We start from the raw sequence: 22,724 nt of genomic DNA on the forward strand, positions 1-22,724 counted from the left end.
CTATCCAGCTATTGTAATAATTCCTCATCCAGGTCTATATTCAACGACGATTTCCTCCTGCCTCAGAGCTAGGCTAACGGCGCGGCAGTGATGATGAGGGCTGGATCCTCTCATTTCTTTGCCACGGAGGTGACTCGATAACTAATAGCATGCCGGACTTCACTTATCTAATACAGCACCTACAACGAGTTTAAAGTTAGTACGGTGAGGCTTGTTATGGTAGAGAGGAATGTACCTCGGTCATCCCATCCTATTTGCCAGGGCGGGAATGCGAGCACAGCCAATCGGAAGATTTTGTTGGGATCCTGATGGTGAATTCTGAAGGTTCTGCACACTCTATCGTTTACTGTGTTTGCTCAGGCGTTTGAATAGCTGTTAGCAATCGAATCTAAATTGCGACAAGTCGAGTTCAAGGATACAATTGGCATGGATGGAAGACATACAAGAACCTGGGATTTTCGTTTGTTACGGGGATGCCTCCTTCCATACAGAGCAGAGCAATGGGATTTGGTGGATGTCTGCTGATGCTTTTTCAATTGCCCTCTTAAAACTGTCTTGTAACAGTGCCAAAGGAGGAAGGAGGCGGTTAACCAGGATCTGCACTAGGAGCCTGTCAGTCAGTCGAGCAACCCGCACTGCATAAAAATCCCTTCGAAACAATATGCTGACCCCCCAGTTCAGAGAGGTGACTCCTAGCAGTTGGGTTGCTTACGTAAATGATAGTTCTGTGACTGAATCCAATAGCCAAGCCAAGATTGCACCCAAGAGTTTAAGACCTTCTGTCCCTCAACACGTTCTCCCTCCATCGCGTCCGTGTCTCTACATCATCTCCAGAAGAAAAAAAAAAAGTTACATTTCACTACCCCTCTAAAACACCACACTCTCTACTATAATAGAAATGTCAGGAAATCCTGCGCCATCTATTTGGTCAATCAAGCCCAAAAAGAAGAAGAATCTGGGGAGCCCTATTAGCTCTGCTGATACCAATAACTCCAACGCTAACCCAAAGAAAAGAGGTTACGATGCTTTAACCAAAAGTGAAAAGAACGATGATGCATATATTAAAAATGAGAGCGAGGATGATGACATTGATCCAGATCTAGAGGACATGTTTGGCCTTGGTATTGCGGCCCAATCGAACAAAGATGAAGCTCAAAGGCAGCTGGAGAAAAAAAATAAACGAGCTCTTTCAAGGGCCCTTAAAATCGAAGAGGAAGCAAAGTAATTAATTCCCCCATCCTGCTAGTATTTTGCATTTTATTTTCCTGTCCTTTCTCTCTCTCTCTCTCTCTCTCTCTCTCTCTCTCTCTCTTTCTTTCTTTCTTTCTTCCTTTCTTCCTTCCTCTTGCTTTGACGATCAATAGCTAATGTATTAAATCAATCTTGCCAGTTCTGATCAGCCAAGGAAAAAAACGAGGGTCCGACCGGCCCCAGCCTTGAAGTCAACCTTGACAAGGAGTGAGGGTCTGGCGCTTGAAACCAGTACGGAGACGATAAATATCGCGATGAGGAGGTTTTCGGAAAACGCCCATACCGCAGTAGATGTTACAAATTTGAGGGAATGTGTCCAAAAATTGCCGTTCATCCCAGCAGATTCAATAATGGTCCTCTCAAAAAAAACTTTGGATGCTTTGTCAAAGTTGGTACGAGCTGGTAACGCACTGAGGATTCCTCAGGATATTATTCTTGAAGCCCAGAGCCTTCGTAACAAATGGCAGCGTTCCGTATTCGACAAGGCGGTGATGCGAGGCATCGCATCATCCTCGACAATTAACCGCGATATGGTCCGTGGAAAGATAATAAAGCGCACCAGTGGTTGGCGGCTGGAGGAAAACTACCTCCACAAAGTTGAGCCTCTCGTCATCGGTCACAATGGGCTTACAGTTGGCGATTGGTGGCCCTTGCAGATATGTGCAATGCGAGATGGCGCTCACGGAGAGATGGAAGCTGGTAATTTTCCCAACCATACTCGTTGTATTCATCGAAACCAACTGACAATTGCTTGATAGGCATCTCTGGCAACAAGGAATATGGCTGTATAAGTGTCGTCATGTCACACGGCTACAGCAAGGACGAAGACTATGGCGACAGGGTGTTGTATTGTGGAACAGTTGGTGTTCCTGTCAAGGGAACAGGCACCAGTGTTCCCTCCGGGGGCACGAAGTTGCTACAAACATCTTTGGCCAACGGAACTCCCGTCCGCCTTCTACGCTCGACCAAAAGCAAAAAGCACTCTGCCTACGCGCCAAGCGCCGGTATCCGTTACGACGGGCTCTACGTAGTCACCGCTTACGAAATCCTCGACGAGGCCACCCAGATGTATCGTTTCACAATGGACAGACAACCCAACCAACCAGCGATGAGGTACGAAGGTCCTGGTGTTAAGCCTAACGTCTACGACTTGAGGGAATGGAACAAGCTCAAAGACATGATGAAGGGGGAGAGGTAAAATCAGCAAAAAGGAGTTCTCCTCGGATGCCTTTGTGCGAGGGTACCATTAATGGGCAAGATGGGTGTACGGATGAAGCGCAAATGGATGAGAACAGCCGCCGAGGTGTTCTAGGAAGGGTATCTATTCGAACAAGGAATTTTTGAGTTTACGCCTAAACGAGATTCGTTTGGGACGAGGTTTTCTTTGTCGGAGCTACTTTCTATCATTTTTTTTTCTCTCTCTTTTTTTTCCTACTTGCTTTTGGCAATTACAAAGGGTACTGTTTCTGGGTCACTGGGTAAATTTTTTTTTCTTTCTTTGTCAGGGTATGCGTCTATCGGGGACTCAATAATAGCGGGCTTAATACATTGTTTTTCGCTCTTGCTTTTTTGCTTCTTTTTTTTTTTCTCTTCTCTCTTCTTGTACCTATTATACCTTTTTTTCTCTGCTTTTTCACATCTTATCTTTTAGTTTGTATGAATTGGTATGTATGTCATGTACGAAGCCACGATAAAGTCGACGTATACTGTCAATGACACTGCAATGTAAGCAGCTGGCTACTTAAGGTATTCATATAAAGGGCTCGGTATTATCGATTTGCTGTCTATTATATTCCATGCTCAAAATTTCGTGGGGGTCTTTCAGTATAGATTTACTATCCGCTTTTTACCCCACTACGTCGATTTTTTTTAGAATACAAATCATTAATAGGGAGAAACCGTTCTCTCAAATCAATTTATCAAAATATCAAAATCCTACAGCTATAACAGCTTTTACATTGAGTCCTGCCAAGGCCCCGAACTTGTCTAGAGCTTGGTAAAATTCACAGTTCATTAGTTCATTTCACTCTGAGCCACGACGCTCCTTTGATAATTGTCACGCAGGCACGAAGTTCCTAATCTTGACTGCTTGTAATCACGCCTATCGTTACGTTAGATTATCAGAAGTTGAGCTGTGTAATTATGACCCATACGTGAACCCTAACCCTGTCGCTTCAGACGTTCCGAGTCAGAATCGATGAGTGTTCCGAATCAGATCCTATGATAAGTTTTGAGCCAAAGATCATGAAGATTAGAATATGTGACTTTAACGGGCGATTAAACCTGTGTACTCTATGTACATAAATTATGATTTAACTCACATCATGTTGCTAAACACCAACTAGTCTCTACATGTATGTAGCTAGAGTAATTGATGCTTCTGTTATGATATTAACTCGCTGCTGCAGCTGCTGTTAGCTAGAGTAGAGGTACCACATTTCCTTAGTATTAAATTTTTAACCGGGAGAATAAAGAAAAGCAATTTCACTTGAGAATACTAATTGAAATCGCTCTGGAGGCACAGCTTTGCCAAGAAGGTTTCTCAGCTTCTGTGGATATGTAGTCAATTTATAAAGCCAGGTTGTCTCAGGTCCACTTCACCGCACACCAGATCAAGGTCGAGTAAGCAGAATAGAACTCTCCTCCTCTCCCCCCACATGTGCTCTATGAACCGGTACAGTACCTACATGCCCACTTTACATGCAAGCTGCCAACTAATCCCATGGTCCACCGCTACACAATCGGCCCGGACGAACGCGCGCACGGTCTTCTTTCCGCACGCAAGATAAACACATATCTACTCTAAAGTATGGGACTTACCTTCTTTTCCTGGTTCTCTATCTTTTCCATTTTCCCGGGATATGTGTCTGGTATTTTTTTCCTTTCCCCGGATTGCAGGATGACGATTAATTGCTGTATACGTAGGTCCATGGCCATGCAGTGGATAAAGCGCACGCAAAATTTGAAAAAACGAAGATCTTGCACAGTTCCAGGGATGGCGGCCCTCGGAGGTGCCGCCCAGAACGCCGAGTCAAACAAGCATCTTGTGCATGGCTTCCCCACAGTCGGCTATTGTGCTGCAGCAGGCCCGGGCCTTTTTTTCTTTTTTTTCCTTGTGTTCCATGCCGTTGAATGGCTGGCTCTTAAGTTTGGGTGATATGATGCAGTATCGGGAATCTCCAATGTAGGTACGCCTACTCTAGACTTGCTCGGATAATTTGATGAGTATATATACTGATTGCTACAAGACCCATGAAGCCCGACTTCGCTGTAGTGGTGCCCGAGAAGATATGCAGGCTCTGTCCCTTCACCGAGACCGAGGCCGAGACCAGGAGCGGAGGAGGAGGAGGAAGAGCTGGCCACGGGGGTTTAAATACTGCCTCGTCTGTGCCAGAGCCCACGGGTTTTTGGAGTAGCAGTAGCATCCCTATATTATCAGCGGCCACTTAATTTTGTCCCTCTTCTGCTCTAGCTAATTTACTTAATACTCCTCCACCATGAAGCTCACACTCACCCTACTCTCCGTCCTCCTGGCGGCGCCCTCTTCAATCCTCTCCAAGCCCGTCTCCTCTAACGCGCTCATACCCCTGGCCCCGCGCACAAACAAGTACCGCGGCCATTATAACCCAGGCGGCCCGCGTCACCACGCGTTCCCGCAACACCATCACCGCAGAGAGGTGCATCTGCGGGCGTCGCGCAATGAGACGGATGATGTAGCGGACGAGTTCCTGGCAGCTCTCAGTGAGGCCAATTGCGGAGGCACACTAGTGCTCAAGAAGGGCAAAACTTATGTGCTAGGAAAAAAATTGGACTTGACGTTTTTGGATGATATTGTGGTGCAACTGGATGGTCAGATCTTGGTAGGTTATTTTTTTGTCCTTGTGTTTAAATTTGAGGAAAAGGACGGTTTTCTGCAGCTAGCGGGAACTATGGAGACTTGTGAAGTTTTGGGGGGAGCTGGCTTTTGGGAGTATATGAGCTATGACTAGTAGCCTCGTCCCCCCAGCTTTTCTAGGTACCTTCCGAGTTACTGCAGCAGAACCAAGAGCCCCTCTAATAGGATGTTATTGAGAACTGTAAGCTAATCGGGCCGCGAGTACAACAGTTTACAGACGATATCGCATACTGGCAAGCCAACAACTTCTTCCACCCCTTCCAGAACTCCATCACTTTCTGGCAATGGGGCGGGAAAGACATCGTAATCAAAGGTACCGGAGAGATCAACGGCAATGGTCAAGCCTGGTACGACGGCTTCGCTGGCCGTGAAATTCTTGTATGAATCTTCCTTATCCATACTGTCAATGATATCTGTAACCAAAAAAACTAACCATCCAAATAGGACCCTAACAACGTCTACCTACGCCCTAACCTCTTCACTGCTGTAAACGCAACTGGTCTCCTCATTGACGGAATCACCTTCCGCAATTCACCATGCTGGACCAACTTCCTAATCACGTCCAAAGATATCTTCTACAACAACGTCCTGATCGAGGCCCAATCCACCAACGCCAATCTTCCCAAGAACACCGACGGCTGGGACTCATACAACGTCGACGGCCTAACCGTGACCAACGCGCGCGTGAACATCGGCGATGACTGCTTCAGCCCAAAGCCAAACACCACCAACATCTTTGTGCAGAACCTCTGGTGTAACGGCACCCACGGTGTCTCCATGGGCAGCATCGGCCAGTACTCGGGAGTCATGGACATCATTGAGAACGTCTACATCGAGAATGTGACCATGCACAACTCACAGAACGGTGCGCGCCTCAAGGCGTGGGCGGGCGAGAGCACGGGATACGGCCGCATGAACAACATCACATACAAGGACTTTGTCATGGACAACGTCGACTACCCGCTCATCCTCACCCAGTGCTACTTCAACATCAACAGCACCGAGTGCGCAAAGTACCCGTCAGAAGTCAATATCTCAAACGTCACCTTCATTAACTTTACCGGTGAGTCGTCGGGCTCGCGCGGGAAGCTCACGGTCGAGGTTATTTGCTCGCCCAATGCCGTCTGCGAGGACATCTACATGGAAGATATCGAGATGACCACGCCGTTCGGCGATCAGGTGTTTACCTGCGATGGTGTCACCGGTGGGATCGGCGTGGATTGTGTTGCGTCGAATTCGACAGAGGGTTTGGCAGCTCTGGCGACTACGATTCCAAGTACGAATTTGTAGTTTTTTGTTTCTTGAAAAACTTTATTGTATATTAGGACATGTATGTAGATGCGAATAACGAGAAGTAATGACGCTAGGTATCACAGTGCCAATGTGAGAATTTACAGGTTTTTTAGAAGCCGCAGTAGGCAAATGATTGGTTCGTGCCACATCAAACACTCGGCCTACATCACCAAGGCTCAAAACAACCCACAAAAACCAAGAGAGAGGAAGGAGAAAAAATAAACTCCTGATCCCTAAGCCCGATTGACCTCCACCAACAAATCGAATCGGGGCGACCGATCAGGGGGATACGAGAAATTTGTCATTACCGCGCGGTCCCCCGAAGCGTATCGAGGCGCCAGCCATAATAAGCCCAAATAAAAAAATGCCGATAGGTAACCTCCTGAGTACATACTGTAGTCCAAGAGAAAAAAAATTCTCTTGGAGAGAGGCAGTGTGAGCATTATTTAGGCCGAAATGCGGGTGGTGCAAATTCTCTCTACTAGAGTTTTCACTCATGACCAATTTTTAGGGCATGGGGACAAGTCACTCAGACTATATTCGTCTGCCTGCCCAGTAAGAATTCTAGCGAACACCAGAGCACCAGAACTCGCAAGAAGGATCAGGAATGCGAACACAGCCAGGAAAGGCGGCCAGCAGCATGCCAAGCCAGAATGCCCAACCAAAATTTAAAAAGCGCAACGGGTAAAAGCACTTCCGTGTTCGGGAGGATACCTCCCAGCAGTTGATCCGTGTCTTGGCGCGGAGGAGAGGCCAGGATGCAGGGCTGAGCACTCCGTACTACGTTTTGCGGCGAAGTAATTGGCTCGAGGAATGACCTTGACCGTCGGTGATAGGAAATGGTGTGAAGGGGGTGCGGGTACGTACTGGAGATGACAGCGACTGGGCTCAGACACCGTACCGTTTGCGATGGCCGGATGGAGGAAAGCGAGATGAAGGGATAGTAAGCAGGGGTGAGAGAAGGGGGGTGATATTTACGAAGATATATAGTATCGGTTTGTGCCCGCGAGGTATGGACTTCTTTATTCGATACTATATCAAACAAATTTCAGCGATTGCCAAAAAATTCAACGTCGAGAGCATCACGATCAATACTAAAAAGAAACTAGTGTCAATCATCATCATTTCATAACCACTAGTTGAAAACCGGATTGGTCCTTATAAGAAGAAGCTCACCTCTAAATACTCAACTGAGCAACCAAATCTTCCAGAAATCACTAAGTCTTAAACCTCTTTAAAAATGGATAACTTTCCTATACACAGCAGATCATACGCACCTATTAGCAATACCAACAGCGTCCCGCGTCTCATCTGGGCCACAATTGTTGGAAATGCCGACCTAGCACTTACCTCACTCCAGGAGGGCGACGACCCCAACGTCTGCCTCCCCGATACCCTACAAACCCCCCTGCACCTCTCAATCCTTCATAACCACCCCATAATCTTCCACCATCTCCTCGCCTTCAACGCATCCATCACTGCTGTGGACTGCAACCACCGCACACCACTCCACTACGCCTGCGATGCCGGCAAGGACTTTCCTGCCGCCAAAAAGCTCCTTGAGCTGGGCGCCTCCATAAATGCCCACGACGACACACTGTGCACGCCGCTGCATCTTGCAATCAGAATCCAGGGTTACTATTCCACAGAGCTGATACAGCACCTTCTCGAGCGCGGCGCGGACGTGAACCACTACGACAACAATGGACGTACGCCGTTACACAAGGTGGTCAAAGACGGACACTACAACATCGCTGAGATGCTGCTGCGACGTGGCGCATCCGTGGACGTGATGGACCACGAGAAGAATACGCTCTTGCACGCCGCGGTGAAGTGCTACGACCCTATGGAGTCGCTGGAGATGTTGAAGCTGCTCCAGGCATGGGGCGCTGGCGCGGTAGTCAATCAGGCAGATGAGAACGGGAGCACCCCGTTGCACTGGGCGGTGCTTGGGGAGTGCCTCGAGATTGTCTATCTGCTTCTTGAGTGTGGGGCGAATATCAATGCACTTGATAAGTGGGGCCGCACACCGTTAGACAGGGCGATCTTGGATCTCATGGGTATGCTGGAGGAAGCGCAGTCTGATGGGATGAAGAACGCGCTGAAGGAGCGCGGTGGATTGATGGGAAAGGACCTTGTTAAACCAATTGAGACGAAGCAGGCCAAAAATGAGGGAGCTGTCGGGTTCACTATGAAGGGCATCATGTTGAGGAGTAGGAAGAGCAATGCCCAGATTGGCGCGTCGAGAGTAGAGTCAGGGAGAGGGCGCTCTGGCGATAGGAGTTCGTCTGAGGCGGAAGGCGCCCTAAGGAATTTGCTTCCCCGAAGTAAGATATGAGCTCGGAATTTTTCATACTCTTATCTTTATCTTGGGGAGCGGGCTTCCCTTATTTCTTGTCTCTTTGGAGTTGGCGGTTCATTATGGGTCGGATTGGTGGTAGTTTACATTGTACAATATCATAGGTTCTGTATTTAGCGCTGTATCATTACTGTATTATTATTACCATTACTTGAGCCGTAGAATTAATAGGCTTTACTCCGATATTACTCCTTGAGTTCATAGTATAATTGTGATCATGAGCCAAATAGATGTTGGAACCAGAACTCAGGGCTAGGGTTGTCGCTATCCCAAGCAAATCCAGCTGATTGGCCCCTCCAACCTCTCGATCTCTTCCCCGAGACATAGAGCGTTTGCCGGTAGGTTCCCTATTGATGCCGACACCGCGTACATAGAGTGCTCTACATGCGCATATGCGTGTTTCATCTTCACCGGGGCACCACATCTAGCTCACACCGGTGCGGGTATCAACGCACTGGAAACCAGGCCCTGGTGCGTTTCAAGCCGGGATCCTGGAAGTCGATCCTAGAACGTGTGTTTGTGTAGTAGGCACTGCAGAGAGCCGGGTTGGAGGTGGAAATCCATGGGGTAGCTGGCGCATGATGGTTGGCCACAAATCTTGATGTTACGGAATCAATGGTTTTGCACCCTGCACTCAGCTACATCAACGACTAACGCCGGCCGGTGTCAATTAGGCAGCTATTTACTCTATAGGAAACCGGGGTTGCAAACACTGCAAGTGTCCTTCACAGTTACAGTGAAAGCTGTTAGTGTGATGGGGAAACGATCTCTGGAAGTGCTCCCCGCACCAGCTAGCTTCAAGTTTGTGACCATGACCTTGTGCGAAGCCCTGCGATATAGCAGGAGTATCCTGGCCCCCTATTATAAGCCGAGTAAGTAGAATCGGGGGGCATGGTACACTTAATGCATGGTTGAGAACAAACACGAAGACGGCTGGTAACTAGGAGGACACTTAGTTGCGGGACCAAGGTGCTGACTTAATTCTCAAGGATGGTTATATACACATGCACATTCGTGGTGCATATAATGTAGGTATGCCGTTTGCTGTGTGGTGGCCGTGGGGGGCAAGATGAAGTACATGTAGTCCAGGCCCATAGAGACTCGGGGAAGAGCAGAATGTGGTAGCCTGTGATCGGCCACATACAGCTTTTCACGGGGTGGTTGACTGAAGTACAAGTGGCCCTTAGCTCTCCGAGTGAAGTCGTTTAGCGGGACCTGGGAAGTTTGAAGCTAACTGGTGGAAATGATTATTTGGTAACTTTTAACCGTCGTATCAGCAATACCAACCAAGCTTGTGCTCCAAAAAAAGACTACCCCCGAGCTACAAATCCACGAGGCCATAATCGCCGCTCTGAAGAAAACAAACTCCCTTGTCCGTCTTGACTTTCGATAGATGTTTAAATGCCAGATGGATCATAGCCAATCACTCGGGGTTACATAAACCCCTATCCATGCGATAACAGATAACGTTGCTACATGATTTCAGCTCGGCTGAAATAATCCATTCTGCCAAAACAAGATTATTTATGTCGAAGGCGGTGCTTTCCACCCCATGTAAGCCACTCGCCGGTGGCGTTTATCATGCAAAGGGTCCAACCTCCAATGAAATTTAGGATGGGCTGGTTTCCTTCACGAGCTCCTAAAGCCTGTGAGATAGCTGTGCTCAATGACGACGATATTCTGGATGCAATTTATGCGCCGTATGCCCACCATAGAGCAATGCATTCATTGACATGTTCTTGGATCGATGGGGTATTAATACCCATTGAAGAGACGACTTCTGGAAAAGAGAATCTCCAGGAATGCCCCTGAATCTGGCCCAGGTAAGTGCGGCGTGGGAGTTCTGCCGATGTACCCACTACATCACAATAAATGAATACAGGGTTTCAGATAACGATCCCTTTAATAGTATACCACCAGGGTACCTGTATATATACACAACATCTTCCCCCTCAGCCCACCAGCCCTTCACTCCAAACATTCCCCCCAAAGAAACCAAAAATATTCACCTTCCACCAAATTAGCTAAACTACACAAAATTAAAAGAAAAAAATGCTGGTCTCACGATCCCAATCCAACCTCTCCATAATGTTCGACAATGCCATAGGCATAATCCGCTCCTCGCACCACAACATGCCCTCCATTGTGCACGCCGTCAGCAGCGAAAACGTCTCCCTCATCGAGGAGATCCTCGCCGACCCCTCATCCCCCAACATAAACGCCACGGTCGACGGCAAGAAGCAGAAGCAGTACACTGTTCTCCACGTTGCCGCAAAGCTCACGACCCCCGCGGGCTTCAACATCGTCAAGCTTCTTCTTCAGAGCGGCGCAGATGTGGCCGCGAAGGACAAGAGAGGGTTTACGCCCCTGGATTGGTGCTTCGAGAGGATGATGGAGTACCCGGATTCGACCTCGGCGGAGGAGCTGAGGGTGCTGAGGGGGATCTTTGTAGAGTTGGTGGAGAATAAGGCGGATATCAACTCGAAAGACGCGGAGGGGAAGACCATCTTGGAGAGGGCAAGGACGTGCAAGTGGAAACATCAGGATAAGGGGTTTGGCGCGGCGGATCATACCATGGCGTTTTTGGAAAGGAACGGTGCTAAATGAAAGATTCGATGTTGTTCGTTTCGAGAAATTGGAATACCGTGGCGCTATCGGAGTTTGGGGAGATTTGTTTTAGATACCCACTGTTTATACTTTCAAAGAACTTGTATTTTTTACGTCAGCTCCAAAACTCATCATCAGAACAGTGCTCTTGACAGCCCATAGCCATATTGAACCGAATTGTACGATCGCGTAGAAGCCATATGAAATCTTTTTCAATCGTGCCCTCTGGCATCAATTTAACAGTAATAATCAACCCGACCTTGTGAGGTTGTGATGGTAGAATTTTGTATTTTCCTGAGGTTACCCACATTCTAACTACTACTCTCCCGGATCGACATGACAGTATAGAATTCCGGAACTGTACTACTATGTACATACTTTCTGACCCGCTGTTCGAAACAGATCACAAACCAGAAGTTGCGGTGGTAAGGAACATTCTCTTATACACTAGGGGTATTTAGACATAACAATGACAATATAGATCAGTTTTCCGTACCTATCGAACCATATGCTGCTGCTGGTTAATTACCAGCTGCAGAATATGCTGATCTCATGAGGCCCACTTCCTACTCGCAGCTTCATATAATTAGAAGTAGATTCAATCTTTAAACCATTTCAAGTTTTTCAGACCTTCTAGGAAGATTGGCCATGCAGTATTCGAGGTATATAGGCGCCTCTGGCCAAGGGAGTCCATGAGCTATACCTCTTAGGCTCCCACAACCCAAGCTTCTTCCCAGCACCTAGCGAGCTTAAGACCAAGTTTTAACTCTTAAAGAGCTGATTTGTGCTTGTTACTGTATGTCTCTTTAATGTTATGGTGTGAGTAAGCTTTTCCATGTTGAGATCATTGTAATCATGAAGTATCACTCGTATTACTCAAGATTTGTAATAACAAAACCAACAAAACCATTCTGCCAGCTCTAGCTCTCTAAAGGGTAAACAAAAAAATCAGGATAAATTTCTTTCTGTAGTGTAGTATTGAAAACAGGAAGCGTCAAAAGCATCATCAACCACTCAATACGTTTAATTAGAGATCGGGTGCGAAGAGGACCACGATGGAAATTAAAGCGGGAGAAGAAATGTTCTTTATATAGCGGACCTGCATATAAGCATCCAGCGACTATTCACCAGTGACAAGCTGGGTGATAGAACGCACCGGAGTAGGGGTTTTTGCTGAGTCGTCAAGTGTCAATTAAAAACACTCTGGAGTATTGCTCTATAGATGTCCAAATCGAGTGATAATCAATGAAGTAACGTGAGACCTCCAGAGTATCAAGCCTTAAATATTTTAAGGGTAGGTACTTCAATCCTTCAGTGTGCAAATTTTACTACTAGCCCTAAAATGATCGGCTCCAAGTAGCTAATGTCTCCTTAGCTGGTAAACAACTTCTTAAACTAATGACCTCTCAAGACGAAACCTAGTTAAACAACATACATCTAGCTACATCATAAAGTAGAAGTGTAATTACTTTACAAGCTACAAATTCCAGTTACTGGTGATTGTAAACGAGATGAGTTTAGAAATGATCCTATCTCTTAAAGTCAATAATAACCCCAAAATCACCACATGCAAAGAATTCAAATCCTGGATATCAAATTATCAACGCCCCAAAATGCAGAGATCCTCATAAACGACATAATAAATTAATCCCCATACAAAAAAACGACATAGAAGAAATTATTCACATAGAAAGATGAAATCCTCAACGCCGTCTGAATCCAGCCCAGTCAACCAACCAAACCCAAAGCTACTAAGCATATCTGCCCCCCCTGCTAGCCTCTTCCACCTCAACTCTGTAGTATCGCCTTCCTCCGCTGCCCCTCCCGCTTCTAGCTCCAGCTCCACCTCCGCTGATCGGCGCAGCAGTAGTTTCGTAAGCTCCCCCCCAACTCGCGCCTCTTTCTCTTTCAGCCAGTTCTCTTGCTTGTCTTCTACGATGTTTTTTCCAACTTTTCCTGTTCCTTGCTCCTTAGTCGTTCTTCCTCGTCAAGTCTTACCCGCTCATTGTGAAGAGTCCACCCTGAGCCACCGCCGTTGATGTACACGTCGGATACATCGCTGTCCATATCCGACACAACCTCACGGCGAATGCGTCTTCCGGAGCTGCCAGAGCGGGAGCGCGAGTGAGAGTGCGCATGAATAGGTGGTTCCGGACCAGGATAGTACGCACTAACACTTTTCCGAAGAATTGGTTCACCGTGAATTGGGGATGAGGACCGTGATGGGCGGGAACGATCGCGGTGGCGGCCGTGGGAGAGGTGCTCTGGAGATTGGTGGTGGCTATGGTAATGGTTGTGGTAAGTGCCATGGAGGTCGCTGTTACTGGATGAACATGAACCCGGGCGCTCGGCAGTGACTGTGGGGGCATGGTAGTGATAATGCTGGGCACCACCTAATGGAGGAGAGGAAGGAATTTGGTCGTTGAGTATGCGAATCCCTTCTACATAGACCGGCTCGGTAGTGAAAATTGGGGCAATAGGCGTCACGACGCCATTTTCGTAGTGATAAGGCTTCACAAACTCTCGTTCCCTTGTTCCTCTACGAGAGTGATGTCTCGACTGATGTCTACTATGCGGATGTCCACCTTCGCCATCAGAAGCGAATACTGTTTCTGAAGATACATGGTTACCATGGTGTCTAGAATGATGCGTAAACGGATTATTGGCATCTGACACGCCTGGTGCGCTTCTCGAATAGCGCTCCGTTTCTATCGGAGGTTCTGGCGCTGGTGCCGGCGCTCGCCTGGATTTTCGACTCCGGGAACTTACATAATGTTCCTGGTATTGTTGCGGTTGTGGCGCATAGTGGTGATGATGCCGGTGGTATTCTTGTGCGGGGGGTTGCTCCACATGTTCCCCACCCACCGGAACCTGTACCTTTCCATGCTTACTCGCCGGGGCGGTTGCAGCGGCTGCAGCAGCTGTGGCCTCTTTCAATGCATCCCTCTCCTTCTTCTTTTCAAACATTTCATCGTGCCATCTGACTGTTTCTTGGTCTGGCGCTGATGGAAACGCCTCAGAAGGTATTTCCCGTGGGAAGAACTCTCCTGACTCTGGATTTTGAAGTGGGAAAACGCGAACTGCTTCTTGCAGGTAAGGCACGTGTTCCACAGGATCGAGCAGTAGTTGAATAGTCTGCCATGTAACGAAGCCGCGTGATGTTAGTGCGGGGATGGATGGTGGGACAAAGTCATCCCTAGGACTTGGTTGGAGTGTATGTGAGCAACCTAGGGTGGTGTAGATTGACGATAATGCGTCCGGCGGTGTTGAGAGGAACAAATCTAATTATTTAACAAATCAGTATTCTATTCAGACTATATCCACTCTTCCAATTTCCCACTCTCTCGATGCGCTTATAGGGACTTGAGAGAAACTTACCATCAAGGTCACCTCCAACATTATGATAAAAGCTTGAGATCTTTTCCGGCGTTAAGCACCGTACTTCTAAAGGTTCTAACTTTTCTGTCTATAATCCCTATTAGCTTCCTATCTTTATCTTTATAAGATATAAAATCCTCAAGCGACGTACAATGTAATTTGCGATAGCGATCAATAAATTCCGAAACAGCGGCGTCGGCTGCGTCGGCTGTTCCCGACTGATCAGATACCCCCAGAATTCCTTAGGACTGGGCGGTTTGGGCTGCGGCGGCGGAGTCATATTTCGCCTAGGTTGACGATCGCGATAGCGAGCAGGTTGGTTTGCAGGTACGAGCTCCAGCTTTGCGGATTTATCGAGAATATATAGATTCTATGTTTATTGAACCCACACCGGGGAGTGGGGAGGGTTGAGTGAGAAGTGGAGCTGAAGCGAAACTAAAAGTGCCTTTAAGATGAGGCAAGCTTTAGTAGGCAGTGTAGTTACTAAGATGGTAATAGCGCGTTGTGCTTCTGTTGGTAGATGGTTACTGTTACTACCACTTGTAGCAGCTTGGCTGTGATTAAGTCGAATGAGACTTTTGTGGGGTGTGTATGGATTCAGTTACGAGTTTCGTAGGGCGGTTGGGCCAGGCTGAAAAGGGTGTGTATGGGTTGTAGATATGTTGAGAAAATGAGGGGGAGGGGCATTTAGGTACTTTAATATGGATCAGGGTGTGTGTTTGCCAGGGATGAGGTATGAGGTCAGTCGCTGAGTGTGTGGATGGATGGATGGATGGATGGAGATGATCGAAGAAAGATGGTTGGCAGGCAGGGTAGGGCAGGGCAGCGATATTTTGTTATTTCCCTTCCTTTCCTTTCTTGTAATCCTGTGTACCACTAAAAAGGATTGCCGGTGACTATCTCTTCTCTTATTGTATGTAGATTATCTCGCGGATGCGTAAACTACGGTATCAACGTACGATGTGTGCAACACTGGACGCTGGGAGGGGAAGAGGACTTGCAAAAAAGAAGGAGAATGGGGGATGAGAATGAAAGAATAACTTCCGAACAGATCGCTTTTTAACGGGTCTAGATGAAAATTGAGACACTTTTCTGGACGTATTGTAGGCTGTCCTTCTCTTCTCACCCAGTTTCTTGCAACAGGGAGGGCCATTTGTACAGATCTTCACACTGCCTGCCTACTCCGCTCAACAGTGTACCTACCTCATGTACTCTGCAACTTTTACCCACCATATACCGCATCTCTATGCCTATTCAGCAGCGGCAGAGGGGCAGAGATGTGGAGTGGACTACCACTTCTACGAGGATACAGATGATGAATAGGCATAGCTTGATGCTAGATACGTGTGCAGTGGCATCGGATTAGCCAGCAGTACCAGATAATCAGCATTTCCCATGATCCCATCGCTTTTATGTAACGATGAGAGGAATACAAATACCTTTTTTTCCTCTCTTCCATTTTTTCTCTCCGCAGAGTACTCCATGTAGTAGTACTCCAGGGTCTCATGTATTGAAAAGAGTGCATGGTCCATAGAGTGGGTGCTTCGGGCTGTGAGGTGTACAAGCTCCCCACTGGCGTTGAAAATCAACTCGTTCGAGGATGGCTGACACGTCTTCCATGCATGCATGTGCAGCCTCGTTGTTGCACTGCTGCGTGCCTACACTACGAGTCTACCATAACTCTGTCCTGTTGAGGCCAAGTAAGAGTGATAGTCGTCTGGGCTGAACCATGGGGATGATGATGGAGCATGGCTGAGAGACAGAATAAACAAATAAAGGGAAATAATAGAAACAATCAGCCACTGAGTATGTGTTCTCTAATCGTTAACTATCTGTACTTAGATAGATCTATGGAAACACTGTAACTTACAGTAGCTGAAGAAACCATTGAACATCCGCGGTGAGTCTTCAATGCCAGTCCCATGTCCAGACCGTACATAACCCGGGGACTCAGTGCACGGAGGTACCAACGTCCGGGATCGGGTATGTAAAAGTAAGGAGATGCATGCATCGATGTTCTGCTTACGATTATTACGGCTACAGTTATGGTAACGCGCGGTATAAAGAGTCAAACCAAGGATCAAACGAAACGCGGACAACTGAGATGAGGGTTATATCTTCGGTAGATGTGGCCGCCGCATCTCTTACCTCATGCACTCAGCGCCTGCACAGAGTTGCTTATTCTTACACGGTGAATAATTGAAGTAATATTTAAAGATACAAAGCTATCCGACAATATTGAGCAAGCAGAAATTAAAAGAGGAAGGGGGAAATAAAGATAAAAACTGCAGAAACAATCCATAATGATGATAGTAAAATAAGGAAAATGATAGGTATGCCGTAAATAAAACGCCCCAGGCCATAATAATCCGGATCCCACTCAGGCACAGTACCCTACTGTGCGCAGGTCAATGCAATCACAACCCCACCCACAAAACATCGAAATCATAAGAAAGAAATTTACAGGCTCGATACCCAGGTTCGATTCGATCAACCAAGTGCATTTATCATGCCTTGCAGATCGGTCATATCCTCACTCTCTTTTGACGCTTCCTCGCCCGTTCCTGCTATCCCCCCTCCAGCTTTGGCCTGCTCGATCATCCTTCTCATCTCATTAAGATGCCCCTCGGTCACCCTGTGGAGGAAGATCTTCTCCACTACATTCTTAATCATCTCTGCATCCTCTATCCTTCCCTGTACTAAACACTCCCTCGTTAGATTTACAGGGAATTTGACATCCTGACGATACCAGCTCTTCAATGCTGGCTGCTCCCCAGCACTCAAATGATCTGCTAACTTCTTGAAATAAAGCACCCCCACGTCTACCCGACGTGTGAACCTTAAATGAATCCATGCCTTCATTTGCAAGTTAAGTGCCCACACTGATGATTTAGAAATCAGTTTTGTGAACGATGGGTGCTTCGCAAAGCCCTTCATGCCTTCTTCGCACAACATAGCCCCCACCCCGGAGTACTCCCTCCTTGCGAACCTCCAGTCCTGCTGATGCCCGTCCAAAACCTCCATAAACATCGCCACGGCACTCTCCCATCCTCTTAAACTGAGGATCTTCCTAAGCCCAAAGAACAAAATGTTCTGTCGCGCCACTAAGGTCTCCTTTCCTGCCAGGTTGGACCACCGAACAATCTTCTCGACCTTATTCTCAATCGCCCAACTCTCCGCAACAGCCCGCGCAAGCTTTGGATTAGATAGTACATCGGCCGGCTCACCGACTCCAGACCTCTTTAGTCCGTCTAGCACAATGTCGGCAGCGCTCCACTTGAGCTCCTTAGGCACGGATATGCTTGCGGGAGGCTCGGGCATCAGTCCGTCACGGACATATCTATTGAGGCAGAGCGCAGCAAGTTCGGCGTTTGCCTTTCCAAGTAAACATTGTTCCTCGAACAGCTCAAGAGGGTTCTGGAGGAACTTCTTGATGTTTGCTTTAGAGGCGGCGGGGGCGGCGGGGCGGCGGCAGGGGAAATTCCGGATGAGAGAAAGGGCTCTGTAGAGAGAATACGGCTCAAGTGACTGTCAGTTGGTGCGACCGGCGGCGTAGAGGCCTCAAGGGAAGACCGGAACGATTCCTTGATTAGTGAGAGGAATTTTCCTGATTCTGCGGCGGGGCCAGCTAAGGGTGTGTTCAGGAGAGTGGTGAAGCGAGATAATGCGGATTTGGTAAATGACACGCGGGCGATATTTGTGGGTTTCATATTGAAGTTGTGGTTATGGTCGAAGTTATGGTTGCAGTTGTGGTCAGATGTGGAGTGATGGTGAGTGGAACTTGGATCTTGAATTGGAAACCCTAACCCTTAATAGGTAAAACGTCATAATTTGAATAGGTGGACTTTATAAGGTGATGGTTGGTTTAATAAGATTTATTTCTCCAGACGGCTTCAAGAGCTCTTTCGGAAGTTTTTGCTAATAATTTACTCTAGAAAGTGGCTTCTAACCAGAAACAGCTATGTAACCAGATTTAAACACCAAGAAAACATAGCAGTCTTTGCTTCTCAATAGGAAAAATCTTATAAAGCCTATAAGAAGCTAAGCTCCAGGTGTATTTGCATTCATGTGCACTGCGTACGGATTTGTTTCAATTTTAGTGTAAGTATTCACTTTATCCCCATGAGGTTATTGATCAAAGTCTTAAAGTTTCACATACCTTCAAAAAAGATTCTTCCTTTTTAGCGCCTGCTATCGATAGATCTACCCAAGTCTCTCTATTCCGGAACTGGTGTCGGATTTGGATCACAGTAGATCACTCGAGTGGAATTATCTCCTGGCTTATGCCTTAAAATCACATAGACACATGTAAGCAATACTATTCAGTTGAGTTTAGATATACCTTACTACTATGCGCTAATGTAATGGCGAAATACGGAGAACTAAATGAAGTTTGTCTGTTTGAAGAAAACATCCTCACCGTTCCAAAATCGTTTGGACTATAGGTACACCGAGAATTTCTAATCATTGTAGAAACAGAGCCTAGCTGTCCAAGGTCCGCCATGTGAGATTTGTTCATAGCATATGTGTGGGGCTTGTCACACATCATGATGTTCTTACATGAACAGTCAGGACATATATCTACTGGGCACGACTCTAAATCGCATGTAACGCAGGTTGGGCGAGAGTGATTGGAGGCCAGTTACTACCTGTACCTTACAGGAAGCTTCGATTCGCGCAGCACCGCAGGATAGTAGCATCTAGAATACTCCCCACCCCGGTGTGCTTGTTCGGTGAGTATCTGAAAGAGATCTTGCATGAATGATGAATATCGTCGGATGAGGAGATCTGTCTCACTCGCTCGCTTAGCTTCTAAATCTTGCATTAAGATGATGAGAAACAGAGTAATCAGTTTACCATACCGTGTTGCCGGAAACCCATTATTTGGATAGCTAGTATTCGAGAACTCCGTGTATGTATTACAATCGGAATCACTCGGGGGGATTCCATACTGGACTCCAGGATCTTGGCACATTTAACATCGTTTTTGTGGCCGAGAACTTGGCAAGGTTTGTGAGGAGCCGATGCAGCCCATTTTGATATGGCTACGTGTGTCATAGGATAAGTGCAACATCCTTCAAGGCCAGCAGAATATGTATTAGTTAGGGCCTTGAAAGTTCTTCTGTTGTCCTCGAGGATTTTTCTCATCAAATAACTCAAGCGCTGTCCAATCATAACCCATATACGGCCATCACATCACATCATGGGACCAACCACATGTAACTTCGGGGGCTCATATTGGCTAACTGACACATTGAGATGACGAACTTTTGTCCGGCACGGCGGATACTTTGTTTTGAAAGCAGGTACAATATTTCTACAGGCGCTTCCCGTAGGGTTACCCTATGATAAGGAATGCTTAAGCTTCCTTCCTTTGTTTTCTAGTGTGATCCATCGAGGCGATAATTGGACCAGCTTTGTATGACCGCAATGGGTTTTTATTTATCTGCGTGTAATAATGGCCTATCAACCCCGCCTTTTAGTTATTTCCCCGTTCCCTGGGTGCGATAGGCGTGTTATTTTTGTCGATCCCGCATCATCGCAAACAGGTGACCAAGAGAGCGAAAAAGCTCGAATGCGGCTCTCCACATCAATACCGTCGAGCTACGGCGTGTGCTCTGTATGGGATCTACGGGTGCAGCTTCCCTTCCGTGAGGTGAACAGGCTTTGGCCTGGTACGGCTGATCGTGTGTGGGATATAGTATCTGATCACTGGAGCGCTAGTTCAGTCATAACCTGTAGACTCTTAGGCATTCGGCAAGGTGCCAGAAGGAACGAGCACCGGTTACCCCGTGAGGGTGAATGATTTTTTGGGCCAGCCCCACGGTTCGCATCAGAATCATTTCATGGGAGTGGGAGCAAACTACTTGCAGATTAGAGCACATGCACTTCTGGACTGAGGAGCCATAAGAATTTGAAAGGACAAAAGCTTACAGGTGTAGATAAACTTTCATAGAAATGCTTTGCCTACTCTTAAGCTGCGGGCGATACCGCGGAGAGGTTGCTTCGAATAAGCCCACTCTAGTTGAACCCCAATGATGACTACGGATGAAATGAGTGCCTCGATTGACTGACCCCTCTGCATAAATAATATATACCTACTCTCTACAAAGTACCCATTTTTCTTGTAGTACAGCAGATTGCAGGGAAAATAAATAACGAAACCCAACCATTCTACCTACCCCAACCCCAAACAGGTTCTCTCTCTAAACGTCTTGTTGGCTTCTGCTTCCATATCTAGTGAATACATAACTCGAGCTGCCCATCCTATTCTGTTTCCATTGTCCTTTTCAGACTATCTCCTGCGTACAACCATACATCGTCATCCCACACTTATCTCTCTTCCGCGACATCCTACTACAGCTTGCAACCTTTCCACACGAGACCAAAAGAAATTTCGGTTTCCCGCCCCCCATCAACAAATACCTCCGTCAGAAGGGAGAAATAACAATCCAAATATGCTTCCAGCACAGAAGAACAAAGTTGATATCAGCGTGAGTGTTCTTCATTACCCCACTCCATTACGCATTGACCTTCTTCCCCCGCTTCGAGAACAATGAATGGGCCACCGGAACTTGAGCTGACGATAAGGACCAAATCTCGAGGATGAGATTGTGTCGAGTCAATATAGTCTCTCACAGAGGAAGAACAAAGATTGTTTCGTCTCTATGGAAAATTGCCTTCAAAGAAAGATATCTTGAAGAACAAGCTTAAGGTAACAACCCCCCATCATCATCATCCCCACCATCACCACCATCCATAACCCCCTGCTCTCAATGCCTATCCTACCCCTCTCTATCAGCGAATCAGAGGACAGGGAATCGTCAAAATTTCAACCATCAGATCAAGCTAACCTTTGGGAAATTTACCTTCCCTTTTGATGATTTAGGAACGCAAGTACTTCGATTCAGGCGATTATGCTCTCTCCAAAGCCGGGAAGGCCTCCGATGTCGGCGTAACCAACATCGGCTCTCAGCATCCCCTCCCTGAAAATATCCCCCACCACCAGATCACCAGTCCTGGTACTCCGACTGGTAGCGGTAGCTCAAGCTCGCCGGTTAAGGAGAGTAGCCTTCTTCACGCGAAGTCCCCCATGGGCTCCCAGCAGCCGATCGAAGGCGAGGAGCTCAGCAGCGCAAACAGCGCAGAAGAGGAGGGCAAGGCGGCTGCGGAGCAAACAGCACCAGAGGGAAGCTCGACTGAAACGAATGCTGTACCCATTCCATCCAATTAATATGGAGAAAGGCGAAGGAATGGGTGGAAACCTTTAAATTAACTTTTCCCTTTTTTCCCTTCTCTCTTTATCTTTCGTCTTTTTCTTTCTTTCCTTTTCTCGCTGGTTCGATAGGGAGTACTGTGCAGGCGGAGTTCTGCAACATGGGATTCAGGATTGGACGAAACTAAACGAAACAGGAGGAAGCCCGAATGCGATTGAAAGAAGGAAGCTCGGGAATTTGTCTCATGAAGGACAGATTTCTATCGAAGCTTATATCAATCATTGACAATCCCTTCTTTTTCTTCCGAAAGTAGGTGCTGTTTTTCTTCTCTTCGATTCTTATCTTTAGGGTCTTTCCATGCTTTCCTCGCGGTCATTTCCTTCACCTTTGGCTTAGTTTGGCATTTTGCCAAACCACCTTCCTGTAAATATCCTGTCTTTTTTTAGTCGTAGGTCCAAAATTGCAAGTATGAACCAAATTCCAATTTCTACAAACTCACAATAACTTGAGCAAAATTAGTTGAAAGGCATTTATACATAACTCTTCATTTTTTGCTTAGACTAACTATTTATCGCTGTGATCTCTAGTTAACGATTTGAGCAATTGCTACAAATAGGTGTTTTGTGAACATAAGAATTATTTGAGCATTTCATTGGAGCCTTATTACTCTTGTCATTATCTAATTTTGTTACAAATTGCGGAGCGCTCAAGGGGAGGTTGCAGT

General features: G+C 46.9%; 8 protein-coding genes across 8 annotated transcripts; 5 read left to right on the forward strand and 3 right to left on the reverse strand.

The window, feature by feature from the left end:
- Window positions 1–159: 159 nt before the first annotated feature.
- LAJ45_03362 (uncharacterized protein) lies at window positions 160–806 on the reverse strand (the record flags this gene model as incomplete). The annotated part of the gene is made up of 4 exons (XM_046112949.1): window positions 160–179; window positions 236–346; window positions 444–449; window positions 713–806. 4 exons carry the CDS (start codon window positions 804–806, stop codon window positions 160–162), a joined length of 231 nt encoding a protein of 76 aa, XP_045973826.1.
- Window positions 807–898: 92 nt separating this feature from the next.
- LAJ45_03363 (uncharacterized protein) lies at window positions 899–2,449 on the forward strand (the record flags this gene model as incomplete). Its single annotated transcript, XM_046112950.1, has 3 exons — window positions 899–1,221; window positions 1,391–1,950; window positions 2,010–2,449. The coding sequence occupies 3 exons, from the start codon at window positions 899–901 to the stop codon at window positions 2,447–2,449; spliced, it is 1,323 nt and encodes a 440-aa protein (XP_045973827.1).
- Window positions 2,450–4,748: 2,299 nt separating this feature from the next.
- On the forward strand, window positions 4,749–6,436 carry LAJ45_03364 (uncharacterized protein; the record flags this gene model as incomplete). The annotated part of the gene is made up of 3 exons (XM_046112951.1): window positions 4,749–5,111; window positions 5,357–5,524; window positions 5,591–6,436. 3 exons carry the CDS (start codon window positions 4,749–4,751, stop codon window positions 6,434–6,436), a joined length of 1,377 nt encoding a protein of 458 aa, XP_045973828.1.
- A 1,243-nt stretch (window positions 6,437–7,679) lies between these two features.
- On the forward strand, window positions 7,680–8,777 carry LAJ45_03365 (uncharacterized protein; the record flags this gene model as incomplete). Its single annotated transcript, XM_046112952.1, has 1 exon — window positions 7,680–8,777. One exon carries the CDS (start codon window positions 7,680–7,682, stop codon window positions 8,775–8,777), a length of 1,098 nt encoding a protein of 365 aa, XP_045973829.1.
- Window positions 8,778–10,886: 2,109 nt separating this feature from the next.
- LAJ45_03366 (uncharacterized protein) lies at window positions 10,887–11,405 on the forward strand (the record flags this gene model as incomplete). Its single annotated transcript, XM_046112953.1, has 1 exon — window positions 10,887–11,405. The coding sequence occupies one exon, from the start codon at window positions 10,887–10,889 to the stop codon at window positions 11,403–11,405; it is 519 nt and encodes a 172-aa protein (XP_045973830.1).
- A 1,932-nt stretch (window positions 11,406–13,337) lies between these two features.
- On the reverse strand, window positions 13,338–15,063 carry LAJ45_03367 (uncharacterized protein; the record flags this gene model as incomplete). The annotated part of the gene is made up of 3 exons (XM_046112954.1): window positions 13,338–14,686; window positions 14,784–14,871; window positions 14,935–15,063. 3 exons carry the CDS (start codon window positions 15,061–15,063, stop codon window positions 13,338–13,340), a joined length of 1,566 nt encoding a protein of 521 aa, XP_045973831.1.
- A 2,210-nt stretch (window positions 15,064–17,273) lies between these two features.
- Window positions 17,274–18,493, reverse strand: LAJ45_03368 (uncharacterized protein; the record flags this gene model as incomplete). Its single annotated transcript, XM_046112955.1, has 2 exons — window positions 17,274–18,285; window positions 18,357–18,493. 2 exons carry the CDS (start codon window positions 18,491–18,493, stop codon window positions 17,274–17,276), a joined length of 1,149 nt encoding a protein of 382 aa, XP_045973832.1.
- A 2,748-nt stretch (window positions 18,494–21,241) lies between these two features.
- On the forward strand, window positions 21,242–22,591 carry LAJ45_03369 (uncharacterized protein; the record flags this gene model as incomplete). Its single annotated transcript, XM_046112956.1, has 5 exons — window positions 21,242–21,277; window positions 21,415–21,498; window positions 21,673–21,996; window positions 22,197–22,309; window positions 22,588–22,591. 5 exons carry the CDS (start codon window positions 21,242–21,244, stop codon window positions 22,589–22,591), a joined length of 561 nt encoding a protein of 186 aa, XP_045973833.1.
- Window positions 22,592–22,724: the final 133 nt, after the last annotated feature.

Source organism: Morchella importuna (genome assembly GCF_003444635.1).
Source record: "Morchella importuna strain M04M26 chromosome Unknown Morimp01GS007, whole genome shotgun sequence".
Taxonomy (NCBI): Eukaryota; Fungi; Ascomycota; class Pezizomycetes; order Pezizales; family Morchellaceae; genus Morchella; species Morchella importuna.